The sequence below is a fragment of the Eurosta solidaginis genome, chromosome 1, assembly GCF_040869045.1.
Source record: "Eurosta solidaginis isolate ZX-2024a chromosome 1, ASM4086904v1, whole genome shotgun sequence".
NCBI lineage: Eukaryota > Metazoa > Arthropoda > Insecta > Diptera > Tephritidae > Eurosta > Eurosta solidaginis.
This window is the reverse complement of record NC_090319.1, coordinates 251,976,927-252,003,065: the sequence shown is the minus strand read 5'-3', so window position 1 is coordinate 252,003,065 and position 26,139 is coordinate 251,976,927. Positions and strand designations below refer to the sequence as shown.

The 26,139-nt window shown below is 32.4% G+C and overlaps 1 protein-coding gene across 6 annotated transcripts in view; it reads right to left on the bottom strand.

Moving 5' to 3' along the window:
- Positions 1-6,093: 6,093 nt before the first annotated feature.
- jumu (jumeau) overlaps positions 6,094-26,139 on the bottom strand; it is a 117,576-nt gene continuing 97,530 nt past the window's right edge. For 5 of the 6 annotated variants that reach the window (XM_067760357.1, XM_067760358.1, XM_067760356.1 and 2 more), the window contains 2 exons: positions 23,107-25,203; positions 6,094-12,366 (listed from right to left, as the gene is read on the bottom strand). In XM_067760357.1, the coding sequence (XP_067616458.1) occupies positions 11,902-12,366; positions 23,107-25,203 (2,562 nt within the window). In that variant the 3' untranslated portion in view covers positions 6,094-11,901. The remainder of the gene's footprint in view (positions 12,367-23,106; positions 25,204-26,139) is intronic. The other variant, XM_067760359.1, reaches the window with a different exon arrangement.

Sequence of the window (26,139 nt, the reverse complement as noted above, 5' to 3'; positions counted from 1 at the left end):
TTTAGGAGCAAACTTTTTAGAAAAATTCGGAATTATTGTCAATATTAAAAATAAAGAAATAATGGATTCTACTACAAAAATTAAAGTTACTGGATCTTCTGGATTTTCTGATATTTTCTCACTCAAAATTCCTATTGTCGAAAATAAGTTTTCAAAATTACTTAATGAATTTCCATCTATTACCTGTGAACCAGATTATACTAGAAAAGTTAAACACCATACGGTTCACAGGATAGAAACAAAAGGTATTTTACCATTTTCGAAACCCAGACGTCTTGATCCAATCAAACTTAAAATTGCTAAAGCTGAATTTGAATTTTTAGTTAAAACTGGTATATGCAGACCTTCAAATTCTCCTATTGCATCTCCACTTCATCTCGTTCCTAAAAAAGAACCAAATGATTGGAGACCTTGCGGAGACTATCGAAGACTTAATTTTATTACTACACCAGATCGGTATCCTTTACCACATATTCACGATTTAACAATTGATTTAAAAAACAAACAATTTTTTTCCAAAATTGATCTTGTGCGTGCTTACCACCAAATTCCAATGGCAGAAGAAGACATTCATAAAACTGCAATAACTACCCCTTTTGGAATGTTTGAATTCGTAAGAATGCCTTTCGGTTTACGAAACAGTGCTCAAACTTTCCAACGCTTTATTAATGAAGTATTTTCTGATTTCGATTTGGATTTACATACATTGATGACATTCTTATTGCCAGTGATAATGAAGATCAACATATAAATCATTTAAAATCAGTTTTCAAAAGACTTGAAGAATATAATTTAAATATCAAACCTTCAAAATGTACTCTCGGTGTAAATAAATTAAATTTTTTAAGTTACGAAATTTCAGGCGAAGGTATTAAACCATCTTTAGATAGAATTGAAATCATAACAAATTTTGAAAAACCAATTTCTATAAATAAATTACAAAAATTTTTAGGTATGATAAATTACTATCACAGATATATTAAAATGTTAGCAACAGAACTTAGTCCTCTTCATGACATGTTAACACATGCAATTAAAAACAAACTCAAACAATTAAATTGGACAAATGAAACCACAACAGCTTTCGAAAATGTTAAAAAACTTTTTGCTAAAAATACTTTACTTACACATTGCGACAAAAATGGTACTTTATCATTAGCAGTAGATGCATCAAATGTTGCTATTGGAGCAGTTCTTCAACAAACTAGCAATAATATACTAGAACCTTTAGCTTATTTTTCAAGAAAATTAACTACAACAGAAACTAAATATTCAACATTTGATCGTGAACTTTTGGCAATTTATAATTCAATTAAACATTTTAAACATTTTCTTGAAGGTAGAACTTTTACAATTTATACTGATCATAAACCTTTAATTCATGTTCTAAATTCTAAAGTAGATAGATCTCCTCGTCAACTACGTCATCTTGAATATATTGCTCAATTTACAAATGATATTCAATATATACGTGGAAAAGACAACATAGTTGCCGACACACTTTCCCGTATTCCAGAAATAAATGCAATTTCAACTCAAGATATAAATTTAGAAACTTTATATAAAGAACAACAAACTGATACATTTTTACAAAAAACCATTTCTGATCAAAATTCTAAAAATTATTTAAAAAAAATTCATATTCCAGTTATTAATTTAAATATATGGTGTGATGTTTCTCTACAACCTTTTCGACCTTATGTTCCACATTCTATGAGAAGAATTATATTTGACAAAATTCACTCATTATCTCATCCAAGTATAAGAACAACTAGAAAATTAATTCAAAATAAATATTATTGGCCTAACATGCGTAAAGAGATTAACGATTGGACTTCATCTTGCATCAATTGTCAAAAATCCAAAATTTCAAGACATACTAAATCTCCTATCCAAAAAATTCAAATACCATCAGGCCGTTTTGAACATATTCATATGGATATTGTTGGACCTCTTCCAGTTTCAAATGGAAATTGTTATATTTTAACAATTATTGACAGATTTTCACGTTGGCCTGAAGCTTATCCACTTAAAGATATTTCAACAAATACTATAGTAAAAACTTTTATTCAAAATTATATACCACGATTTGGTATACCATTGAATATTACAGTAGATCAAGGTTCACAATTCACCTCAAAATTTTTTACGGAATTAACTAAACTTTTAGGTTCTCATAAAATTCATACATCTCCTTACCATCCCCAAGCAAATGGCATGATAGAGAGATTTCATCGAACTTTAAAAGCAGCAATTATAGCATCAAACGACTCGGTTCATTGGTCTGACATTTTACCATTCATTCTACTTGGTTTACGAACTTCTATTAAAGAAGATTTAAAATGTTCATCTGCTGAACTTGTTTATGGCCAAACACTTAGAATACCTGGTGAATTAATTATTTCAAATAGTAATAAAGAACATGATTTTTCTAATGACGCTCTTCATAAAATAAGAGAATATTTTTCGCTTGTTCGTTCTAAAGTTTTTCATCATAACAAAGAAAATTTTTTCGTTCCTAAACAATTAGAAAATTGTGAGTATGTTTTTGTTAAAGTTCTTCGTAAATCTAATTTAGAATCACTTTATGAAGGACCTTTTAAAGTTATATCTAAGAAACATAAAACATTTACAATTCAATACAATAATACTATTAAAAATATTTCAATTGATTTACTTAAACCAGCAAACATACTTATTAACACTAATTTAAATACAAATACATTAAACAACAAAAAACAAAAAAAGGTTACATTTAATATTAATTAATAATTTGTTTGTTTCAAATTTTCTTGGAGGGGGAGTAAATATAGTGTTAACTACTTTGTACTCTTTACTTTAATTTTTAAAATAATTTGAATTGAGTTTTCGTGTCAACTTAAAATTTTGAATAACTTCAAAAAAAGAAAATTCTAATTAGTTGGAAAATATCTAAACTCAAAAATAAACAAAAATAAATTTTTATATTTAAAAACAAAATAAAAGATTCTTTTAAAATATCAATTTGAATGTTGATATACTTAGCACAAAAAACTTACCCACTCTGTTAAATAAAGTAGTTACTTGCCTTGGATTTTTTATTTATTTATTTATTTTTTATTTTTTTTTTCAAATGTATATGTATATATATATATATATATATATATATTAAATTTCGACTTTGTTTTCATCTATTTCACAAATGTAATTTGGATAATTTTTAACAATTTTATAAAAAACTATTTATTTTTATTTTTTTTTTTTTGTTCAATTACAAAGTTTTGTTCATTTACAAGAAATTAATGAAAATATTTGCGCCTAATTTTCAAATTAATTATATGACAACGCGTGTAAATGCAATTGCTTTTTTTTTGCTCTACACTACTTACATATATACTACGTATGAATGTATTATAAGAGTACTTATAAGGTATATACTAATGTATTATAAATCTACATACATACATATTTATGAGGTTTATATAGCGGATAAACCTATTCTAAAGTTAGATCCACGCCGACATTCGACATCATCATTAAACTTTACATACATACATTGTATATCATTTATAATAGTTAAGACATACAAACATATTTGTTTTTCGTTTGTTTGTTTATATGTATTATAAATATTTTTCAACACATTCAAAGAAATTTTCGTCCAAAATTTGTTCATTAAATTCTTATTAATATACAATATGTATAAATAATTTGAATGCTTACGTGGACGCACGTAAAAAATAATAATAATAGTAAAGTAATAGTACCTAAACTATTTAATCCTATCATTGTATTAACATATATACATACATGTGTATGTATTTTATTTGTTTTTTCATTTACGTTAGGTTTGTACTATGTCATTCAAGTTTATAAAATTTGTATAAAAAAAAAACACTTCTACATGTTTTGTACTTTTCGTAAATAAAAAAAAAAAAAAAACAAAAAATAAAAGGAACAAAAACATTTCCGCAATTACAAATGAAAAAATTTATCTTTATGCATGGCTTAGTGCGAATTTCGTTAGTATGTATGTATTTATGTATGTACGTTTAAATGTACAGGTATATATAAAGGTATATTTGAGCTGTTATTTAAGAAATTAAAAAAAAAGTGGACTTGGACCACAAAAACCCGGCTCATTTATTGAATGTTTATAGCTTACATTTACAGTTCGGTTCTCTTCGCACAATATTAATAGCTACATACATACAAATATACATATGTACATATGTAAATGCATTCTTTATTATTAACCTTCAAATTGACTTTTTTTTACTGTTACTCTCAGTTGTTTTTCTTACAATTTTTATTCGCAGCTAACTAAATTTCGAGTGTATTTATGTTTATTGACCAATTACACTACACAACAAAATCTCGCTTATGTGGGTATTCTACCAAAACAGTTTTGTTGAATCTAGAATTTGCTTTACGCGTCGTGGTTCGATCCTAACCTCCAAAAACGAAGAAGAATCACTGGCAATTGCGTATTTGTTAAGGCTATAGCTGAACCGGGATCTGTACGTCAACAATTTTGGGATAAGCTTTGTATTTTATAGCTTAGAAGAACGAAAAATGTATACATTTAAAAGGAAAGAAGGAAGAAACAGTGTACTCTTTTTTTATTTTTTTAAACAAAATTTATGTATGTATAAATTATATATGTCCTCGAAATCCAACTTCCAAACTTCCATAACCTTATCGACTGCTGAGTGAAATATCACCCTATCTCGGCTGTCCTGTCTCATAACAACTTTTTAATAGCGCTCCACTTTAAAATTTGTTTCTTAAACACTCCATCTCATCTCAAAATGTAATGTGAATTTAAGCTCGGACAGGGCGTTTTTGAAACAAATTCTGAAATAGAGCGCTCTTCAACTGAATTTTGAAATGGACCATTTTTACACTGCTCCAATGCTACAACAACAACACGAGGAGTTTTTAAATAGTTCTGAAATAGGGCGTTATTCGAAAGTTTCCTGAGGCATCCGAGATAGGGTGATATTCCACTCAGCACTCTATATTTTGGGGGCTCAATCTGTACAAATAGTTGCTTCGGTCCAATACTCAGTCTAGTAAAGTACGATGTTATTTATGAGAAGTACATAAAACTTCGATTACATATTTATTTAGTACACTGCCTTGAATGGGGTTTTGGTGCATTAGTTTTGTAGGTACGAAAACATTGTTGGGCTAAATGCGCTGGGAAATTTAGTAGTTGTAGAAAGAATTTATAACTCTCCCTAAAACGAGTATTCAAACTTTTTATAATGTAACATTTTACATAGAACTCTATTATGAATTCATGATTTGAACAGCATTTTAGAAAAGCTAAATTTTTTTTTATAAGAAAAAGTGCAGCTCAGAAACGGCAAATATTTTATGTATACAATTTGTAAAGAAAAGCATGCAGTTTATGCACTATGAATATTTAACTCTACGTTAGACCTAAAGAACACTAAAATAAGTAGACAAAGTGACAAAAATGTCTGTCTGTTTATTTACGTTTAATTTAACATATTTCATTTTGCATTGATAACTAGTAAATATGAATACATTGGGTCTGCATACTTGTACTAAAGCTGGCGTCAAACATTTGCCACCAATTATCTGACGCAATTACTGGGACCATAAGTATTAAAATTTTTCAGCTTTGGAGAGCATTATACATTTTTTTTTTTTTGTTCAATAAAATAATGCCACATTTCTGCTTCAAATTATGTAAAAAGTAGCCAGCGACATATTTAATTTTACTTATATGAATATTTTATTTTAAAACACTTTCTCGTAATTTTATTTAATACTTTCATACGAAAAATATTAAAAAGTGAACAGTTATTATGCAAAACAGCTTAATGTTCCTCCCTTAAATAAAATTTATCATAACAAGCTTTTCTGATCTAAGTCCAGCGTGCAAATAAAACTAAATTATTCCACTATTTTCCCAACGTTTCGCTAATCTTTGTTAGCATCTTCAGGGGGCGGGGTATTTATTTTAAAAAATCCCTGCCACAAACAAAAGTTAAAATTAACAGATAGTTAAATAAGTAAAAAAAAATTTACAAGAAACACTTTTACTTATTTAACTATCTCTTAATTTTAACTTTTGTTTGTGGCAGGGATTTTTTAAAATAAATACCTCCCCCTGAAGATGCTAACAAAGATTAGCGAAACGTTGGGAAAATAGTGGAATAATTTAGTTTTATTTGCACGCTGGACTTAGATCAGGAAAGCCTGTTATGATAAATTTTATTTAAAAAGAGAACTGATCGGAATATACAATTAGTTCCTCCCTTAATTCATGTTGTAAAGGAATCATCAAAAATATGGTGAGTTTTGTTATTACACCATGGCGCCATCAAGCAAAGGTTTATAATCAATCACACAAAAATTTACATTATTACTATTATTATTTTTTGAACGCCTCTATGTACAGTGAAACAGGTACCAATTTTTGTTTTCATTACATATGCTATAGAAGACTAAAAGCCCAATGAAAATGTTAATATCTAAACATATTTTTAACTGAATACTATCTTAAGAATGAAATTCTACCAAGTGATACCTATTTATAAATACTTGCGAAATTTCTTATAGCGGCGTCTGTAGTTTTTATTAGCTGTGGTATTAATGATATTTGTGACGAAAAAGAGCGACATACATCATTTTAACTATTTGATCAAACATTAAACGTTTGCCCATGAAATGCTTTTCTATTACAAAAAAAAAATTTTTGCAATCAATCGAGATTGCAATAAAATGTAATCATTATTAATTTATTGGGATAATATAAAGTAGTACACTAATTTAACAGCACACTAGCTAAAATGTGATTATATTGACATTAAATCAGAGTAATTGATTTCAATAAAGTTTGTTATACAATAACTGATTACATCAAAACTACAATCTACTTCATTTGGAAGTGATTGCGCCCACGTTTTGTTTACAATGAGCGATTGTCGATTAAAGTTTTTAAAATTAAGAAAAAACAATCAAGTTTGTTTGCAATAGATCATTGGAATTCGTTTGTATATTCTTAAAGCAAACAAAGAGGCTGTTTGGAACTGACTAAGTTAGCTTATCATGTTGTTGTTGTAGCAGTGCTTCGCCCCAGCCATTGGTTTATCATCAGATCACATGCTTCAAAATGCGTCGAAAATTTTTAAGTACAGACTCAAGAATGAATGGAATAAAATTCAGTAGAAATTTTTTGGTTTACTTAATGAAAATATTGCGCTTTACTTGCATTGCTTACTAAACTTTGAGTTTTCTATACTCAATAAGTTTGGTCAGATAGTTAGGCGAAAATGATCTTAAAATAAATCTTAGCAAAAGAGAGATCAATTCAAATGTTTAAAATAATAGAAACTAGAAAATAAAAAGTTTAATTCGTCAAGTTCATAAAATTTGATTTTAATTAAAAATACGTTATTTTATTTACTAAGCATCCTTTACACACGAGTTGATTTTTTGATCGATTTTTTTCATGCTTTGTAATTTTTGTTTAAAGGCGCTACTCATGTAAGAGAAGCTTTACTTTTTAAATTTATTCATCTGCTATTGTTTGTAGCGCTCGAGTGCTTGAAAAAAATCCATAAATTCTTAAAATTTTAACCAAAATATTTTTGAAACGCTTAATATGTACTTTAAAATATTCCCTTCCGTCTAATAAAATACCCTACTTCTATAAAAAAATTAATTGATTATTGTTATCAGTTTTATTTAAAAACTAAATTTCGAATTACAACTAAATGCATATTTCATACTAAAAAAAAAGAAGAAACATAAAAAAAAAAAATTTGCTGTTACGTTGTACCAATTTTACACAGAACCTTAATGGAATCATAATTTGGCTTAATGCAATAATTAAGTTTCCCTTTTCACACAGGTACACTTGCTTCATTACCGAACATCCATCAGCAGCCCCAAAAAAAATTACTCTTTTTACAAAAAATAGTTAAAATGATTAGCAGCAGTTTCCTCCCTAACCTTAGATACAATCTAAATAAAAACTATGTGCAATTATTCATAGATCTTGCACTTAACCAAATATGTGACTATTTTTTAGAGAGATATATTATCTTTTGCTGCAAAAGTAAACTTACGCTTTTTTTGATGTTTTTCTATTTTTTGTAAATTTTTGAATAATTTATTTTTGATTGTAATTTGTAACATTGAGAGTAAAAAAGGAAACAGCAAGCAAAACCTACTTGATTTTTGCCTCCATTAGGCATTAAATAAAGGAATAATGAGATAATTAAGAATTTATGTTTTATATGAAAGATTGAGCTCAATAACAAGCCAACCTAATATAAACGCACGCAAGTCATTTTCTGTCAAAAATGTCTCATGCACATACAACTTGTATGAGAGCAACCCAAATTGAATTTGCTGCGTGAAAACCTAACTCGATTTCCAATTTTTGTTCTGACATTTAGATTTGACGTTTGCACACATGCTTTACATTATCGCAACGCCTGCTTATTGGGTTAGGGCAAAAAACGCCGGTTGTTTGCGTGCGCTAAAAAAACGCAGTGCGGTTTTATTAGGTTGGCTTGTAAGGATTTTAATGTAGAAAGCTTGACTAATAATTTCATTAACCCTCTGTGTGTCAAATTGCTAGTTGTTTATTTGAAATAATTAATTCATAAAATTTTGACTACCAATCATTCTACGATGACTTCAGGTGATAAACTTATATATTTTTAAATTTTTTTCCAAACAAGCATACAGTAAAATATTTAAACAAAAAATTTTTGTATGGACATTTCAAAACGTTTGCCTATATAAAATATGTGTAATACACTGCTGTAATGCTACTCGGACTATGGTTTGAAGTTTCAGGGAAAAAGTGGCAGGTTATCTTGCTATAAAGTACCAAACTTTACAATGTTTCGTGTAAAACTAGAATGCCGTTTATTTCAGTACTAAATATATATTTATTATTTTTTTGATCAATTACTAATACTTATGTGTCTACTACACCGCACTCACACACACATATATAACATATGATACATTTTCTGCGCAATTTAACTTTCAGTTAAACGCTAACGCACAAATAAATACACAAATCAAGGAATATATATTCTTAAAATATGTTGCGCAAACGCATTGTCTAAGCGTAATCTTCTAATTAGAACAAAGAAAATGTATATTCGTTTTTAAAGTAAATACTCATATACATATCGCACACCCATATAGACCAAAATAGCGATCAACGCAAAAAATCACAATGTTCAGGAAAGGCAAAAAACTGATTAGACATCCTCATATAACCCAATGGAAATTTATTTACTTTTTACCCAGCCCTCAATGGCTGTGTAGCTGAACTAATTTTAACAATTTTTGTTGTTATATCGGCCGCGAACTAATTTTATTTAATCAAGAATACAGATCAGTAGGTAATTAGTAGAGGAACTCGGTAGTGTACACAAATTCAAAATTTTAAATTTTTGGCATAGCTTGGCTATTGATCTAGGTGTACGATATCTGATTATACGCACGAGCCAAATTCAATGTTTTTATAATTTCACACATATGATATCTCCTTTATAAGTCATATTAAATTTAAATAGCGTGTTAAACACATACAATTTTCAACTACTCTTTTTGTGACGACATACTTCAATCCATATCAATTTATAACATGAAATTTACATTAAAAACGTATAAAATAATGTCGCAAATTCAATTTTTAAGCAAACAAACATACATAGATATGTATGTATGCACATTAATGTATATTGTATTTATTAGGTCTTTCAATAAGAGATTTCATCTTTAATTTTGATTTACTGAACCAAGAAAAACAAACTTTTTTTTAAGGCTTTACTCTAAAATTTATCTGTTTAATAAACACAAATTTTGCTCACAAAAATTGGTTTTATCGGCGGATAAACCTTAAAGTTCATATGAAAATCGGGCCTTAAAAAACTCAGAACTTCGGCATATTTTTATATAAAAAAAACTTCAAAATTTAATATATAAAAAGCAACTTCAACTTTATACTGTAAGCCGTGCTAATTAAAAAATTAAATTTTAAATATTTATTACTTGTAGTTTAAAACTAAAAACCTTTCACTGAATGACCCAAAACATGTTTGAATAATCAACACCCTCATAATGGACGTTGTGAAGCTTTAGACCAAGTTATAATATTTTTTTCAATAATCGTTTTAGATAAAATCGGCAAAGTGGCTTCTTTCGTTGTCCACCAAAGCAAGTTTTGTTTTCCAAATTTAGGCTAATCACAGTTTTCTGCCCAATTAAAGGTCCAATCTGTTAGGTCCACATGTAGAACGGAAAGTTAACTTTTTTCTTCAGAGTTGATTTTCAAATGTGTCGGTTTGAGTTCAACCCTTCGTGAAATACTAACTCTGATTTAAAAATATAACTTGTCGTTCTACAAATGGGCCTTAATATCCTTTTTTGGTTGAATGTGTATTTTGTCAACATTAATTTAATTTTTACTTTTCACAATAATACATAATTGTTTATTTTCAAATTTCTTCTTCTATTTTCGTGTACAATTTTAGTCATCTGCTGTGAAAAAGCAAATTTAACTCCGCAAAGATAAATGTTGTATAACGGTTTATATTTTACCAGCTCATCTCAGCTGCCATTTCAAAGGGAAATAGCAACAACCAATTAACAGAGATTATGTTATAATAACGAGGCATCAAGTTAACATACCAGATAATGCCAAACTGTGTTTACCCAAAATTAAAAAAAAGTCTCCAACTAAGCATGGAGCTATCGAACTATTTATATCTTACGATGAATTTATTAATAAAAATTTTTACAAGTCATATTGTCAAACAATTTATGAATTTATGAAATTCTTGATTTATCAAGACTTCGGGTCATATATGTAATACTCCTATATTGCTACAAAACGCTAGGTACATTCCCCAACATCAGAGTGCCCATATATTGCTGTTTAAACGTTTTTGTTTCTGTATTCTATAATCGAGTGTACCCAAATTTAAATTGTTTCTTGTCACACTTATGCTGCTACAATCACAAAAATTGTATAGGCTGTCTTGTTTTGATTTCGAATTCAAAACACATTGCGAGCATTTTCTATTAACAATATAGGAGTATTACATATATGTTTCGGGTACTCAATTTACTCGCAAAACGAATGAATTCAAAAAGCATTTATTAAAAACATTTTCCAATTGCTTCGCTAAACAACAACAAAAAAGTTTAACTGATTGTTAACAGCGTGAAAGAGTTAAAAGGCGGGAAAGTTCACACCCTAGATGTTTTTCATTTTTTACTGGCGTTTCGAAAACGCCTTTTAAAACAACTTTTGAAAAAGGACCTTTTTCAAATTAAGTTAAAGAACGCGCTAGAGAGAGTTTAATTCAAAAATGCCCTGAATGAGCATAAATTCAATACATTTGAATAAAAGATACGAGGTTTTATGAAAACAATTCAAGGTAGGCCGCCAAATTCTGAGATGGGTTATTTGTGAAACAAATCCTGCGATAGGGTGCTTTTAAAATTTACGATGAGATATGGCGTTTTCGAGCAAGTATCCGAGTTAGGGTGATATTCCACTCCACAATAGTTCTCTGAGAAAAATCATCAAGGTTTGATTAACAATTATTTAAGTAATTTACGGTTTGGTTATTCAATATTTTAATAAAAAATATCTTATGAGTTTCATCAACTTCTTCGAGTCTTTTTGTGTGATATTGCAAATATTATATTTTTTAGCTTTTTGAAACATATGCTTCTGTATGACTTTATATGTATGATATACTACATAGTATATATGTATGTATATCGTATGTATTGAAAAAATTTAATTAAAATACATATTGTTTATATCCCTATCTAAGATCTGTTCATTAGGAACAAATGCCTGAGTGGATCTTTGTGTAATTTAGCATTTTTTTTACAGAATTCTTAAGCAATACGATTGATTAATTGTATTTTGCGACGATTATTTGGCATTGCACCATTAGTTATTGAGGAGAGTGCGCCACTAATACTGCCAATTGTTGTTCCTGTTGCTGTATTTATCGCTTGTATTGATGTTGTATTACTACCATTTGTGATTGTTTGTACAACAATATGCTGTGGTTGCATTTTATATTGTTTTATATTATTATTATTATGCTGAAGATGCTGTTGTTGGTTTTGTTGTTGTTGTGTGTGATGGTGCTGTTTTTGCACTTTTATATGTTTCTCCAATTCACCGGTTGGTCCAATCGAATAATTAATATTAAAGCGAGCGCGTTTGGGCGATTGTGCAGCAACATTCAAATCGGAAGGACCTATTTCAATTATATCTGGTTGATTAATTGCTAATTGTTTATGTAATGCTTCTTTGTCGTCTTCTATATCGATAGCGTCATAAATATCTTCCACCTGTAAAAAAAAAATGTATTATTTAAAATAAAACGAATGCATGCAGCAACAAGTTTAATTAAAAGAAAAAAACTGGAACAAATACTACTCCAAGCTACCGTAATTGCATGCGCATTAGAACTAGGCGACAGAGATTAGATTTAAAATCGATTGCAGCTGTGGTCATTCTATACAAAACAATTGTGGAGTCTTATCTGTCAACTGCCTTATAGGATGTTCAAGATGGCTACTTTTTAGTGTTTTGGCAGCTTTTTGACAGGATGTTCAATACGGCGGCGCATACGGCAGGCTCATGACGCAATAAAAACAGACAGGAGGACGGCCCTCATAATCCGGTTATGAATTTTAAAGTAGTAGAGAGGGAAAATAGTTTTTTTACTACCTTAGTAATGGTATGTGCGGAAAAAGCTAACTCGATAAATCTCCACATTGCAAACGGGAACATGAGAGAAAATAGAAGAGAAAACAGAGGAAATGTGAAGAAAAAGTAGAGGAAATTGTAGGGAAGTCGGAAAAGTAAAGAGAACAAGAAGAATATGGAGAGTGAGAGTAAAAGTAAGAATATGGGTAATGGCTTGAGGCAAAGTTGTAAACATATGCTAACAGGAAGATAAGGAATAAGATAAAGTAGTAAGAGTTAGCTTGGATAAGAACAAGAGCGGCTAGAGTAAGAGGAAAAGCGGGAAGATTCACGGAAGTATACAATAAAAAGGGCAATTGAATGAGCCGACTAAGGTAAACAAAAAATGCAGAGGGGGTGAGGAAAGAAGAGAGGAAGAGGGTTGGACAGAGGGGAGGCAGATGGATAGATAGAGAAAGGCAGAACAATGTAAGTTTTACCATACGGCTGGGAGTATTTAATTTTTGTCTAAAATGTTCGAGGTTATCCAGAGATTTTTAAAATAAAGTCCTGATAAGCCATCATATAAATATTAAAGCTCTGATTTGTTGAAAAATCGTTGCTGTAAAACCTTTTCCGCTGTATATTTTTAAACCAGCCACCTCAGTTTACTCAATGAGCCTACTTCAACGCTTGATTTACATAGATAGTTTGGGTTTTGGGACCGTATACCGTCAATGCCGAGTTTTCGTATAACAAGCCTTTCAGATCCTCATCCGATACTTCATGATATTGTTTAAATTATCTCATTGACGTCAGCAGAATGTTTCCATATTCCTTAGTTGTGGACAATGTGATTCTCTGAAGATCCAGCCACTCAGTTTTCCCCACAGAAAAAAAGAAATAAACCTACTACAAAACGAAATACAGACCGCAGGCGTTATTTTCCTGTACGTTGCTTCATATTTCAGAAAGGCAATAATTAAGTATTTTTTTATGATACTAAAAAATCAATGCTGCAGATAAGTTATGAAGCAACACTTAAATTTATGAGGGCGAGTATTGTCAAATGCGACTCCATTTTGTAGTATTGACTTCACCTATCTGGTTTATTGTAGGATGAGACGATAGTATCTTTTAAAATCAGGAGATCGCGTCTATTTGTTATTTTGATGTCCATGTCTAGGATATCCACAATGACTGCGATTACGATTACTGTAATCGCAAAATCCCTTTTTCAATACTACGATTACTGCAATTGTCAGTCGTGAAACCATAGATCACAATCATTGTTTAAGAGAGAATTTAATTTAATTTTTTTTTTTTTTTATTTATATAAAATTATGGTCGACTCAAAAACGAAGCGGTCGCTTGCTAAGAATAATAGATTCAATTACAAGAAAAGAACGTATATAAACTTACAAGCCAAGAATTAAAGTAAATTATGTATGGGGTATTATAAACCGTTCCACTTAAAAAGCTTCAGCTCTTCGATTTGAATGAAATTCGGTGAAATTGCTGTGCTATATAGTAGTGTTAATATCACTTAAGTTCGCTCCTAAATTTTGGATGGTTACGGCGATATAAACGTCTGAATTCTCAATTTTTTTTGTGGAAGCCTTTTTTCTATAAATCATAAGTCGTGTAATTGGCTCTCTAAGAACAAATGAATAAAACGTTTTCTAAAGTATTTTTCCATTCTTTTCGAATATAAATATAAAAAAAATTTTTAGAAAAATTTTAGTAAACATTTTATTAAAAAAAAATGTTTTTTTAATTTTTTTCAAAGGGGGGCATTTTCCATATTTTTATTTTTATTTTTAAATAAAAGCTTAATATTTTTCCTTTAAAATGATACCTATTTAATTTTGGCACGCGAAAATTTCTTTAATACATTTTTATTTTAAACATATAGAGTTCCAGCTAAAATTATTATTTCTATTTTAAAATAAAAGCTTGATACTTTTCCTTTAAAATGATACCTATATTGTTATGCTGCCAGAAAATTTCTTTGAAAGATTTTTTTTTAACATAGAGGTACAGATAAATGTATTAATTTTTTTATGCGCGCTTTAACTAGTTTTTTTTTTTTATTTTCAAAGCAAAGCTTTCTCATTATTTCATGGTATAAAATAGTAATAAATTTTAATAAAAATAAAGTTTTGTACAAATAAATAAATATAACTCACATGTTCACTAAGTATTAAGCAAAATATAATACCACAATGAAAAGTGGTGTGATGGTAGCGTGCTCCGCCTATCACACCGTATGCCCTGGGTTCAACTCCCGGGCAAAGCAACATCAAAATTTTAGAAATAAGATTTTTCAATTAGAAGAAAATTTTTCTAAGCGGGGTCGCCCCTCGGCAGTGTCTGGCAAGCGCTCCGATTGTATTTCTGCCATGAAAAGCTCTCAGTGAAAACTCATCTGCCTTGCAGATGCCGTTCGGAGTCGGCATAAAACATGTAGGTCCCGTCCGGCCAATTTGTAGGGAAAAATCAAGAGGAGCACGACGCAAATTGGAAGAGAAGCTCGGCCTTAGATCTCTTCGGAGGTTATCGCGCCTTACATTTATTTTTTTTATTATATTTTGCTTAATACTTAGTGAACATGTGAGTTATATTTATTTATTTGTACAGAACTTTATTTTTATTACAATTTATTACTATTTTATACAATGAAATAATGAGAAAGCTTTCCTTTGAAAATAAAAAACTAGTTAAAGCGCGCATAAAAAAATTGATACATTTATCTGTACCTCTATGTTAAAAAAAATATATCAAAGAAATTTTCGGGCGGCATAACAAGATAGGTATCATTTTAAAGGAAAAATATCAAGCTTTTATTTAAAAATAGAAATAAAAATACATGGAATGTTCAAACTTGCAAAAAAAAAAAAATTAAAAATAAAAATTATAAAATTTATGGGTGATGTTTAGCTGGAACTCTATATGGTTAAAATAAAAATGTATTAAAGAAATTTTCGCGTGCCAAAATAAAATAGCTATCATTTTTTAAAGGAAAAATATCAAGCTTTTATTTAAAAATAAAAGCAAAAATATGAAAAATGCCCCTCTTTAAAAAAAAATAAAAAAAGAAATTTAATAAAATTTTCACTAAAATTTTTCTAAATTTTTGTTTTTTTATATTTATGTATATTCGAAAAGAATGGAAAAAATACTTCTAAACTGTTTTATTCAATTCTTCTTACAAAGCCAATTTCACGACTTATGATTTATAGAAAAAAGGCTTCCACAAAAAAAATTGAGAATTCAGACGCTTATATCTCCGTAACCATCCAAAATTTAGGAGCGAACTTAAGTGATATTAACACTACTATATAGCACAGCAATTTCACCAAATTTCATTCAAATCGAAGCGATGAAGCTTTTTAAGTGGAACGGTTGATATACTTTACCCCGTATATATAATTATACGCATTACAATTTCAATTATAAGAATTCTTTTACCATAATGAGGTTGTAATTTTTTATTAAAAAACGGGTAATTGAAGTTTCTCTTGATTATTTCGAAGTATGTATTAGCGATATTTTACAAAATTATTACACTAGAAGTATATAGTACTATTCATGAACCAATAAACATATCCCGCATTAAAAAATGAGAGAGCAAAAATCATAGTTGGCGGGGAAATAAATTTTCTCGGCGTAACGTCACGCTTTTGACAACATGTTTCATTGCTGACGCAGTGTTCAGACTTTATTCCAATCGGAGTATTTTGCATACGTATGAAAAGCTGATTGTTTACAAGTGACGATTGGATGAAATGACGTGAAGTCATTGTTCGTATCTTAAGGGATGTTTGTTCATATTTTATTCACAGTTTTGTACTTCTTTCGTACAGAATGAGAATAGAAGAAGCAAAATGTAAAAAAAGATGTGTCCGGACGGAAGTACGTTGAGTCAGTGAGGTCAGCTAACAGGATAACAATCGCCAATTGGGAGCACCAAGCAAGGTCGAAGCTTCCTCCAACTGTCTCTTCCAACTCAGTGAAGGTCTTCTCTTTCCTCTGTTTAAAAACTGCGGGAGCGTATTCGTTCATCCGCATGACATGACCTAGCTAGCGTAGCTTTCTGTTTCTATTCGCTGCACTATCGTCATATCTGCAAAAAGCTCATATAGCTCGTCATTATACCTCCTTCGATACTCACCGTCGACATCACGGATAGGACTATAAATCTTCCGTAGAACTTTTCTCTCAAATACTCCAAGAGCCATCTCATCTTCTCTCGACACCCTTCATGATTCCGAGCCATACATCAGGGCAGTTATGATAAGAGACTTGTAGAGCGGAAATCTTGTTCGTTGAGAGAGGACTTTACTTTTCAATTGCTTAAAGAAACACTTGTTGGCAAGAGTTATTCTCCGTTTGATTTCTATGCCGACATTGCTTTTGTTTTTAATGCTAATTCCCAAATATACGAAATCCGTCACAGTCTCGAATTTATTTTTTTTGTTTCTTTATCTTATACCAACTCTTCGCCACCGTGGTGTGATGGTAGTATGCTCCGCCTACCACACCGAATGCCCTGGATTCACACCCCGGGCAAAGCAACATCAAAATTTTAGAAATAAGGTTTTTCAATTAGAAGAAAATTTTTCTAAGCGGGGTCGCCCCTCGGCAGTGTCTGGCAAGCGCTCCGATTGTATTTCTGCCATGAAAAGCTCTCAGTGAAAACTCATCTGCCTTGCAGATGCCGTTCAGAGTCGGCATAAAACAAGTAGATCCTGTCCCGCCAATTTGCAGGAAAAATTAAAAAGGAGCACGACGCAAATTGGAAGAAAAGCTCGGCTTTAGATCTCTTCGGAGGTTATCGCGCCTTACATTTATTTATTTTTAACTCTTCACCTCCATGTTTGAACAGCCCGGCGAGTATCCCGTCATTACTTGGCACCTTCTGATTTTTTAGCCGTGATATTGCCATTCTCACTTCGCCATAATTGGATGCCAGAGCGTGTTTTTCTTCATCGGCAATCGGCGTATCGGGTTCGTCTTCCCCCACTCTGTACGTCAGTTAATAGGTCCCCATTATCGTTCCTAAAGGAATCTACTCCAGTCTAGAACCTTCTGTTATTAAACGAGCATGAAATATGTATGGTAAAACTTTTCTTCCAGAATATGGTGTGCTAATGGGAGCATTAATTGGTCATCCTACACGTTGCACGATGTGCATCTGATTATGCAGATAACTTTTTTGCTGAGAAACATTACTTGGCAAAAACACAACCGAAGGGATTTCCAAGCTACCAAATAAATTTGATGTTGGTTGTTCGCCCGCTTTCAAAAAGGAAGAAAAGGTATACTCCGAAAATTTAATTTTTACTCCGCCGTATTCTTTTACTCAGGTAACGGTTTTAAATAATCCGTGCATGTTCTTTAGATCTTTAATACTTTTTTTCTGGTGATAAAATAAGTGAAGGAACAATTTCACCTCTTAGATCCGGTCGTTTGATGATTAGAGGGTTAGGATTGACCGCGCTTGTGGCTCTTAACTCATCTTGCTAAGAAGAGTTTACCGGTTTCCAGTACTAACCAACTCTGTCCGAATTACAGAAAAATAATATGGCGAATATTAATATCACAACAAATACAGCAAGCAGCCAAACTTATTTACATGCACACACATAACCAGCAGTTCGAAGTGAAGAGATATCTCACATACTCACATGTAGTCATCAGCTAAGAGCAGAAATTTTTACTCACACATACACACGCATATAGCTAAATAACCAAGTATGTGATAGAACTGTTCCATCTTCGTGAAAAGTCTAGACTTTAGGAGAAATATGCAAACGACGCAACAGAGAGTATAAAAGCAGCGCAAGTTGAAGAATAACTAATCAGTTTGATTAAAACACGCTTTTGTGAAGTACGTGATATTGAAGTATAATTGTACTACTCCCAAAGTAGTATAAACAAAGACCATTTGCAATACTGAATATTGGAGTCATTTAATCGACAGTTCAGCGGTTCGAACGTTAGCAGAACATAATTATCAGGAACTCCCAAAATTTCGTTACAATAAGTTATCAACGATATATAAAATAAACTTCTTGATACCCAGATTTCAATAGAAGCGTGGTTGTATAATCGTGTTCTGGTGTTTAGGTTTCCGATGACTAAAGGCCGCGGAATAATGTCATTTTTCATATAGAGGCGTTTAACACAAGCTTATGCATTCCAATAACATCGCCACAATCAAGCAAGATGTTGCATTTGTAAATATGAAGGAACTTCAGACTTGGCAATTGAAGTTTATTTCGCCTTGCTCATTCACATACAAAATTTTGCGAAGCACTGGTATAAACATTCCCCTATACAACAAAAATACTTGCTAACATATTATGTGTCGCATTCATTTCTTATATTGCAGTTTTTACTTGCGAAAAATGTTATAAAATTTACCAACGAGTGGGAAAAATTTCACTTGCAAAGTGTGCCAACACCCTTAACCAACCAAATGTCAAATTCTTCTTCTTATGCTTTGCTTGTAACAAAATTTGGGAGTTGCCTGCTTTTCCATATTAGATGGTGCCAGTGTCGCTCAATCTACCGTTCTCCATAAAAATACGTGCAATTTGCATAAGATTCAGTAAAACGCATCTATATGAAAATCTGCTTATGTGTCGGAGCTTTAATCGCTTCAATTTATAAGAGTTTGTCGGCAAGGTTCCAGAAATTTTAAGCGAGCACAATTGCGATTTTTCAAGCCAAGAAAATATGAAAGATATTTTTTTAGTTGAGATGTGAGCACGAGATGTCATAATCTATTTAACTGTCAGGTAGATAATATGGCGACCGATAACTGACAATGGAATTATCTTCTTTCTTTTGCCGTAGATCACAATTTACTTACTTACTTACTTAATTGGCGCTTAACCGTTTAAACGGTTATGGCCGTCTAACAAGACCTCTGCTTCCATAGGCGGCTTCCGATAGAAACACTTTCTTGGCCGGAGCGTCATATTTCATTCGCATAACATGGCCTAGCCAGCGCAGCCGTTGCGTTTTCATTCGCTGGACTAAAGATCGCGTAGAGATCGTACAGCTCATCGTTAAATCTTCTTCGGTACTCGCCATCGCCAATGCGTAGAGGTCCATAAATCTTTCGAAGAACATTCCTAGAGCCGCTTCATCTAATGTTTTCATGGTCCATGCTCCTGCACCATATAGCAGGACGGGTACGATAAGTGACTTGTAGAGTATGATTTTCGTTTGCCGATAGAGGACTTTACTTTTCAGTTGCCTATCTACTAGTTCAAAGTAGCATTTATTGGCAAGAGTGATTCTTCGCTGGATTTCAGAGCTGATGTTGTGGTTAGCGTGTGTGATCACAATTACGCCAGTAATTTTACAAATATTTTTATTCTGTTCAGTTCAATTAGTTTCAGTTTTTTGACACTTGGAGGCGATACGCCACCAAATTTCCATGATTTTAATTTGTTCGCATTTCTTCTTGCAATGACACTTTCGATTGGCAAAAGCCAATAAATCGTTTATATCAAAAAGGGGATGATCCCTAGCCGATTTCGCCCGTTTTCCCATAACTAATTTATCGAATTTTATGAATGGCTTTTCTCAGCAACAGCAAGTGCCAAATTTCAAAATTTATTGAAGTTAACATGGTCACAGACAAACGGGCACACGGTCATGGCTTAATGAATTCCTCTTTTCACCTTAAGCATTTTGATCTATTGATATCTAAATTTATTTCGATTCGTATATGGGGTATAATTTCCCAAATTTACCATATTTCCGATTCTTTCGTACCACAATAATATATATACATATGTAGACTGATGGTGAAATATCGTTTCACCGTTTCGAAAACCCCATTTCATCTTTAACCAATTCTAAGATAGGGCGTTTTTGAAACGGCAGCCTAGATATGTTGATATTCCACTCAGCAGACAATATATTATTGGAAAGGTAAAGCAATGGGCTTATTTTTAGCTTACAAAAAGTTTTTCAAAATAAATATTTGTAGTTTTCCGATGAAAACAATTGTTCTCGATCATTTTTAAAGTTCAATTAAAAGAATAGAGGAAATGCTACGCAGCAATCAATAAAAAACCATTTTTTTTTCGACCACAAAGACCCAAACACATTTTGCCCTGGCGTCACTTTGCAATAACGCACGTTGCAAGTTTCCCTGTCACAATGCACGCAAAAGAAAAAGTCAAACTTTAATTTTTTGTCGTGAATTAAATATGATAAACAAGAACTTTTTAACAAAAATACAAAGGTCATGAATTCTCTTTGTGTTGCTTTGACGTTACCGTTGCATTGCCACTGGATTGAGAACATGGTAATTAAAAGCTGTGTGTTCAAATTCATCTGTTGACGCAATAAAAGCGCCAAATCGACGCAAAAGCCGAATGTGTTTGGGCATTAAGGCTGGACGACACAGTGAGAGCACACGGACACCCTGTTTTAACTCGAAGTCCGACCACCTCAGAATTTTTTGCAGATTTCTGTGCTGTGAGCCAAAAATAACTGCATTGTTTGAAAGTAAAATATACTGTTGGCAAGATATAACGCAATTTGTTGGTCTACATAGTCGTGCAAATATGTAAACCCTAAGTATATAGAATTTTCAATATACCCTCAAACTCTGGAATTAGAGGCCAAAAACCTACCTTTTCATAGGTTGTATGTCATCATAAAGCCCCTAACTCCAGAGTTTTAGGGTATATTGGAAATCTTAGAATTTGCCTATTTATTGAACTCCACCTTTATATTTTTGTTCCTCATAAACATTTTTACAGTGATTTTTTGAATATCAAGATTATGCCTTTATTTGAAGAGACATTTTTCGTGTCTTTTGGTCCACTTATATAAAGGAAGTGCTTAAGAAATGTTTATCTCTTATTTTCTCCCCTTGTGAAGGTGACATGAACTATGTGCAAGGTTTCGTGTTTCTAGCAAATTGCATTTATTTATTAAAATAATAATTACCTTAACAACACACATAAATTTATTTGAAAATGGACAGATAAGTGCAAGATCAGCTTATCTCGGCTATAGATTCGAATATCCCAGAATCCAGTCATTAAATGCTCTACCTTGAAGCCCCGATACATACGCAGTTTTTCATATAGATGCGTTTTACTCAATCGTTTGCATTATGAGGAGATTGCACGTATTTTTATGGAGAACGATAAATTGAGCAACACTAGCGCCATCTGATATTGAAAAGTAGCCAACTCCCACCTTTTGTTGCAAGCAAAGCATAAGAAGAAGAATTTGACATTTGCTTTAGCTTTTGTTGCAAGCAAAGCATAAGAAGTTGACATTTGCTTTAGCTAAGGGTGCTGACACACTTTGCAAGTGCAATTAAAAACTGCAATATATCAAATGAATACGACAATGTTAGCAAGTATTTTTGTTCAATAGGGAGAGTGTTTATAACAGTGCTTTATGTTCCCCCAGCGGGTTAGGGGTTAGAATATACCCGTGGTAGGTATGCCTGCCGTAAGAGGCGACTAGAATACCAAATATGTAGATTCAAGGGGTTGCCAGCGCAATATATATGTAGCTTCTCCAACCCAATTTTTAACCTCACCTATCCGTGGCGAATCCTGTTTCATTAACAGCCGAGGCTCTGGCGACCCCGAACTCCTCATGGATCTAGGGGATGGAAGAGCGGGATGGCCTAGAAGGTCGCATGTGGTCATAACAAATCGTTCCCGAGATGAGTGGGCTTTGTACCGGAACGTACCGGATATGGACCAGATGGCAAGGACCACCAACATCGATAGACCCCCCAGGGCTTCGGGGAGTGTCCTTATCGCTACAACAACAACAACAAATTTATTATGTGAATGGTATCGGTAACGCATTTCATATTTATAAAACATCTTGGTTGATTGTGGCGATGTTACTGAAATGCATAAGCTGTGTTAAACGCATCTAGATGAAAAATTTCATTGTACCGCGGTCTTTAGCTACAAATATGTCGAATTTGTATTGTGTGTATCAAGTATAAGAATAAACAATCTTTGATTGATTTCTGATAAGATTTTTTTTTTAATTTCCAAATAAACCTATTGCTAGGATACAGTTTTCGAATCGGCATTCGCGTTAGGATGATCTTCCAAATAGCTATCCGTATATTAAAGAAATTGTTCGCGCACAATAAACTGTATCACGTTTTAGACCAAAACCGAGCATTCGCGTGAGTTTACTTGTGAATCGGATTAACCTCTACCTGACAAGCGGTCTGACAGAGCGTGTATAAAACAGCATGAGCGCCAACCGAACAAAACAACCATGATATGTTAAGAAATCTAAAACTTATAACAAGAACGATATAATAAAACAAACAAAAAATATTTATGTAGTATGTACATAAAAATAAAAAATGGCAAATGTACCTTATGCTCATCAAACACTCTTTGCATCACCTTATCCACTTTTTCAATTTTGTGCGTCTCCAAACTCACCTCTATATCAAAATCTCGATGCTGTTGCATATCAACAACATCCTCGCCAGCACCACAGCCATTTACATCATCCTCTTCACTTATAACATCCGAATTATTAATCACAATACCGCTACTTAACATCTCATCTTCTTCAATATCCTCCTCCACAAACATATTATCAACTATGGTATCATCTAATTCATGCTCTTCCAAATCGGAAGTTTCTTCAATTTCCGATTGACTATCTAATTCGATATCAGAATCTCCTGTGCTACCATGCTTCATTTCGCCACGCTCCAATGCCTCTAAATGCTCCGGATGTACCATTGCATTTTTTATACCCATGGGATCCTTGCGCGACCATTTTTGTACTTCTTCGTCCATTTTTAAAATACGTTCCGGATTCATTGCCCAGAGGCAGCCTTTGCGTTGATTACCATTAGTAGCAGGTTTTTCAATTTTTTCAAAACATTTATTTAGTGAAAGATTATGACGCACACTATTCTTCCAGCCGCTGGGCGCTGTATGGAAATATGGAAAATGTTCACACATAAAACTATAAATTTCAGATACGGGCAATGATCCACTGCGTGAATTCTTTAATGCCATAGCTATTAGACAGGAATATGAATATGCTGGTTTGGGAAATTCAGACTCAACTGGAGCGACCTTGATTCGTTGTTGTAATGGTTTAACGGAAATTGTTGTAATAGTTGTGGTGCTAGCTGAGGATGATGATGTGGCCATAGCTGACCCATTACTGACACTAATTGGTATTAGACTGGCACAAAAACTGCTATTTGTCGAATTGGTCGATGGTAAGGAATGTGATGAAGATGATGAAGATGATGGTGAACCAATTGAATTACTACCATTCTGTATAAGTGGTGAATGTACTGATGCAATACTCTTTGGTGTGAAACTAGAATTTTGTAAACTTCGACCCACTAACTTTGGAGCATGTTGTTGACCTCCAAGTACACCAATATTACCACCGTGTAATACATTTATATTGTGTAAAGTGCTGGAATCACGTTCTCGTCTGGGTATAATTGTACCATTTGTTGTTGTACCATTTTGCCCGCTTTGCGCTAATTTGGCAGCAGATTGTTGTTTTAATTTATTATAAGCGATGCTATTAGCAAAAGTTAAACCACCAATGCCAGGAGCCAATTTAATTGTATTCGTTGTTGTGCTATTTAGCATTCCATTTGAATTCAGTATGGTACTGTGGTTGACATAACTGTTCCCACTGCTAGCATTACTACTTGTGGAACTATTCACATTGGATGACTTATTTTTACATTTTGATCCACTGTCCCCACCAACACCAACGTTGTTATTTGCTAGATTTACTTTGGTTTCTTCAGATGTTGCGACAAGTTTATGTAATTCTGCACCCAAATCCTTTTTAATTGTATCCACTGCAATTGAAGTTTTACGTTGTAATGCTGAATTTGTTGCCAATGTAGCTGGCGCTGTGGTAGCTGCTGTCACCGTCGATGAGATGGCTACAATTTGCTTTGGTATATGTGAATAAAGTTGCTCGTTGCGCATAGCACCGGCACTAACTTTTAAGTGGGCGGGAGAAAATGTTAAATGTGATTTGGTCTCGTTTACATTAGGCGAGGCGGGAGGTGGTGAATTGACAGAATTCAAATTTATTTTTGGTGATTTATGTAACAATGATGAGGATATTAGTGGCATAACTGAAATAGGATCTACACAGGCACCCACATCAGCATAATAGTCACTCGATGAAGACCATGATGGTCCTCCTGAGCTATTCCCCAGCCATGAAGAAAAATTTGTTGATGAAGCAGATATTATTCCAGCTGAACTAAGACTATTATTTAGACCATTTGTATTGTGTATTGAGGAAATCGCATCTATGGCATGATCGAATGAGGATGGCAAATCATTGAGCATAGAATGAAGTTCATTGTTTCCATTAACTACGTTTGAAATTTCGCTGCGTATATCAATATCCAACATATCCTGCAGCGAATCGGATATGTATAAATCCAACGTAGGTCGTGAGGTGTCCTAGAAAGATTAATAAAAATTTATACAATTGAAAACAGAGTATTTTATTAAAGATAAAAACAAAGGTGGGAATATCAAAATATTCTTGTATATTATATAGAATATATTTTAGTAGTTTATTAAAATTTAAATCGTATAGACCAGCGAGGATCCAAACTGTTTTTCCTTTTAACATAAAAATGTTTCAAAAAAATTATTTCCTGACTCTTAATTTTTAAGTGCGGAAGAAATTTTAAGATCCGGACTTTAATTTTTAAGGACAGAATAAAAGTTCGGCTCTATAACTATGCAACAGCTCATCCAAATGAAAGAAATCTGATACATTTGAATGCAACACTGATAAATATATCTAAATGCAGCACTGAATTTGACGTTTGCTTTTGGGGATATGCTTGTCCGTCGGTGGCCGATTTTTGCCTGCGCGCTATAATTTACCTTTGACTCATAAATTACATAAAATCAAATAGTTATCAACTTTGTATTTTAAGTTTCTAATAATAAATGAATTCGAAATTATAACAATTTTCTGGCGACGAGAAAAAAAGGAAAAAAAAACTTCCGAGCAGTTAAAGTTAATTTATTAACAAGCGCGGCATCGTAATGGAAGTAGCAATTGAGAAGCTGCTAAAGCAACAGCAGGACTTCTTAGTGGATGTGTTGAGTACAAATAGGTCGTGGATGGTCGCACAATTGGAAGAACAAAAAACAAATCTAGCGAAGTTGCAGGAAAATGCACGTGCGCCGACCATAACCTCAACACCTAACATAGTAGTACCAGCATTTCCACCTTTCGTACATACAAAGCAAAGTTTTGAGTCATATATAGCGCAATTAACGCAGCATTTTGAAGCTTATGCGGTCATAAAGCCAGAGCAAAAACGAGCATTTTTACTCTCGTGGATTGGAGCGGAATGCTACGAACTTTTAACAAAGTTG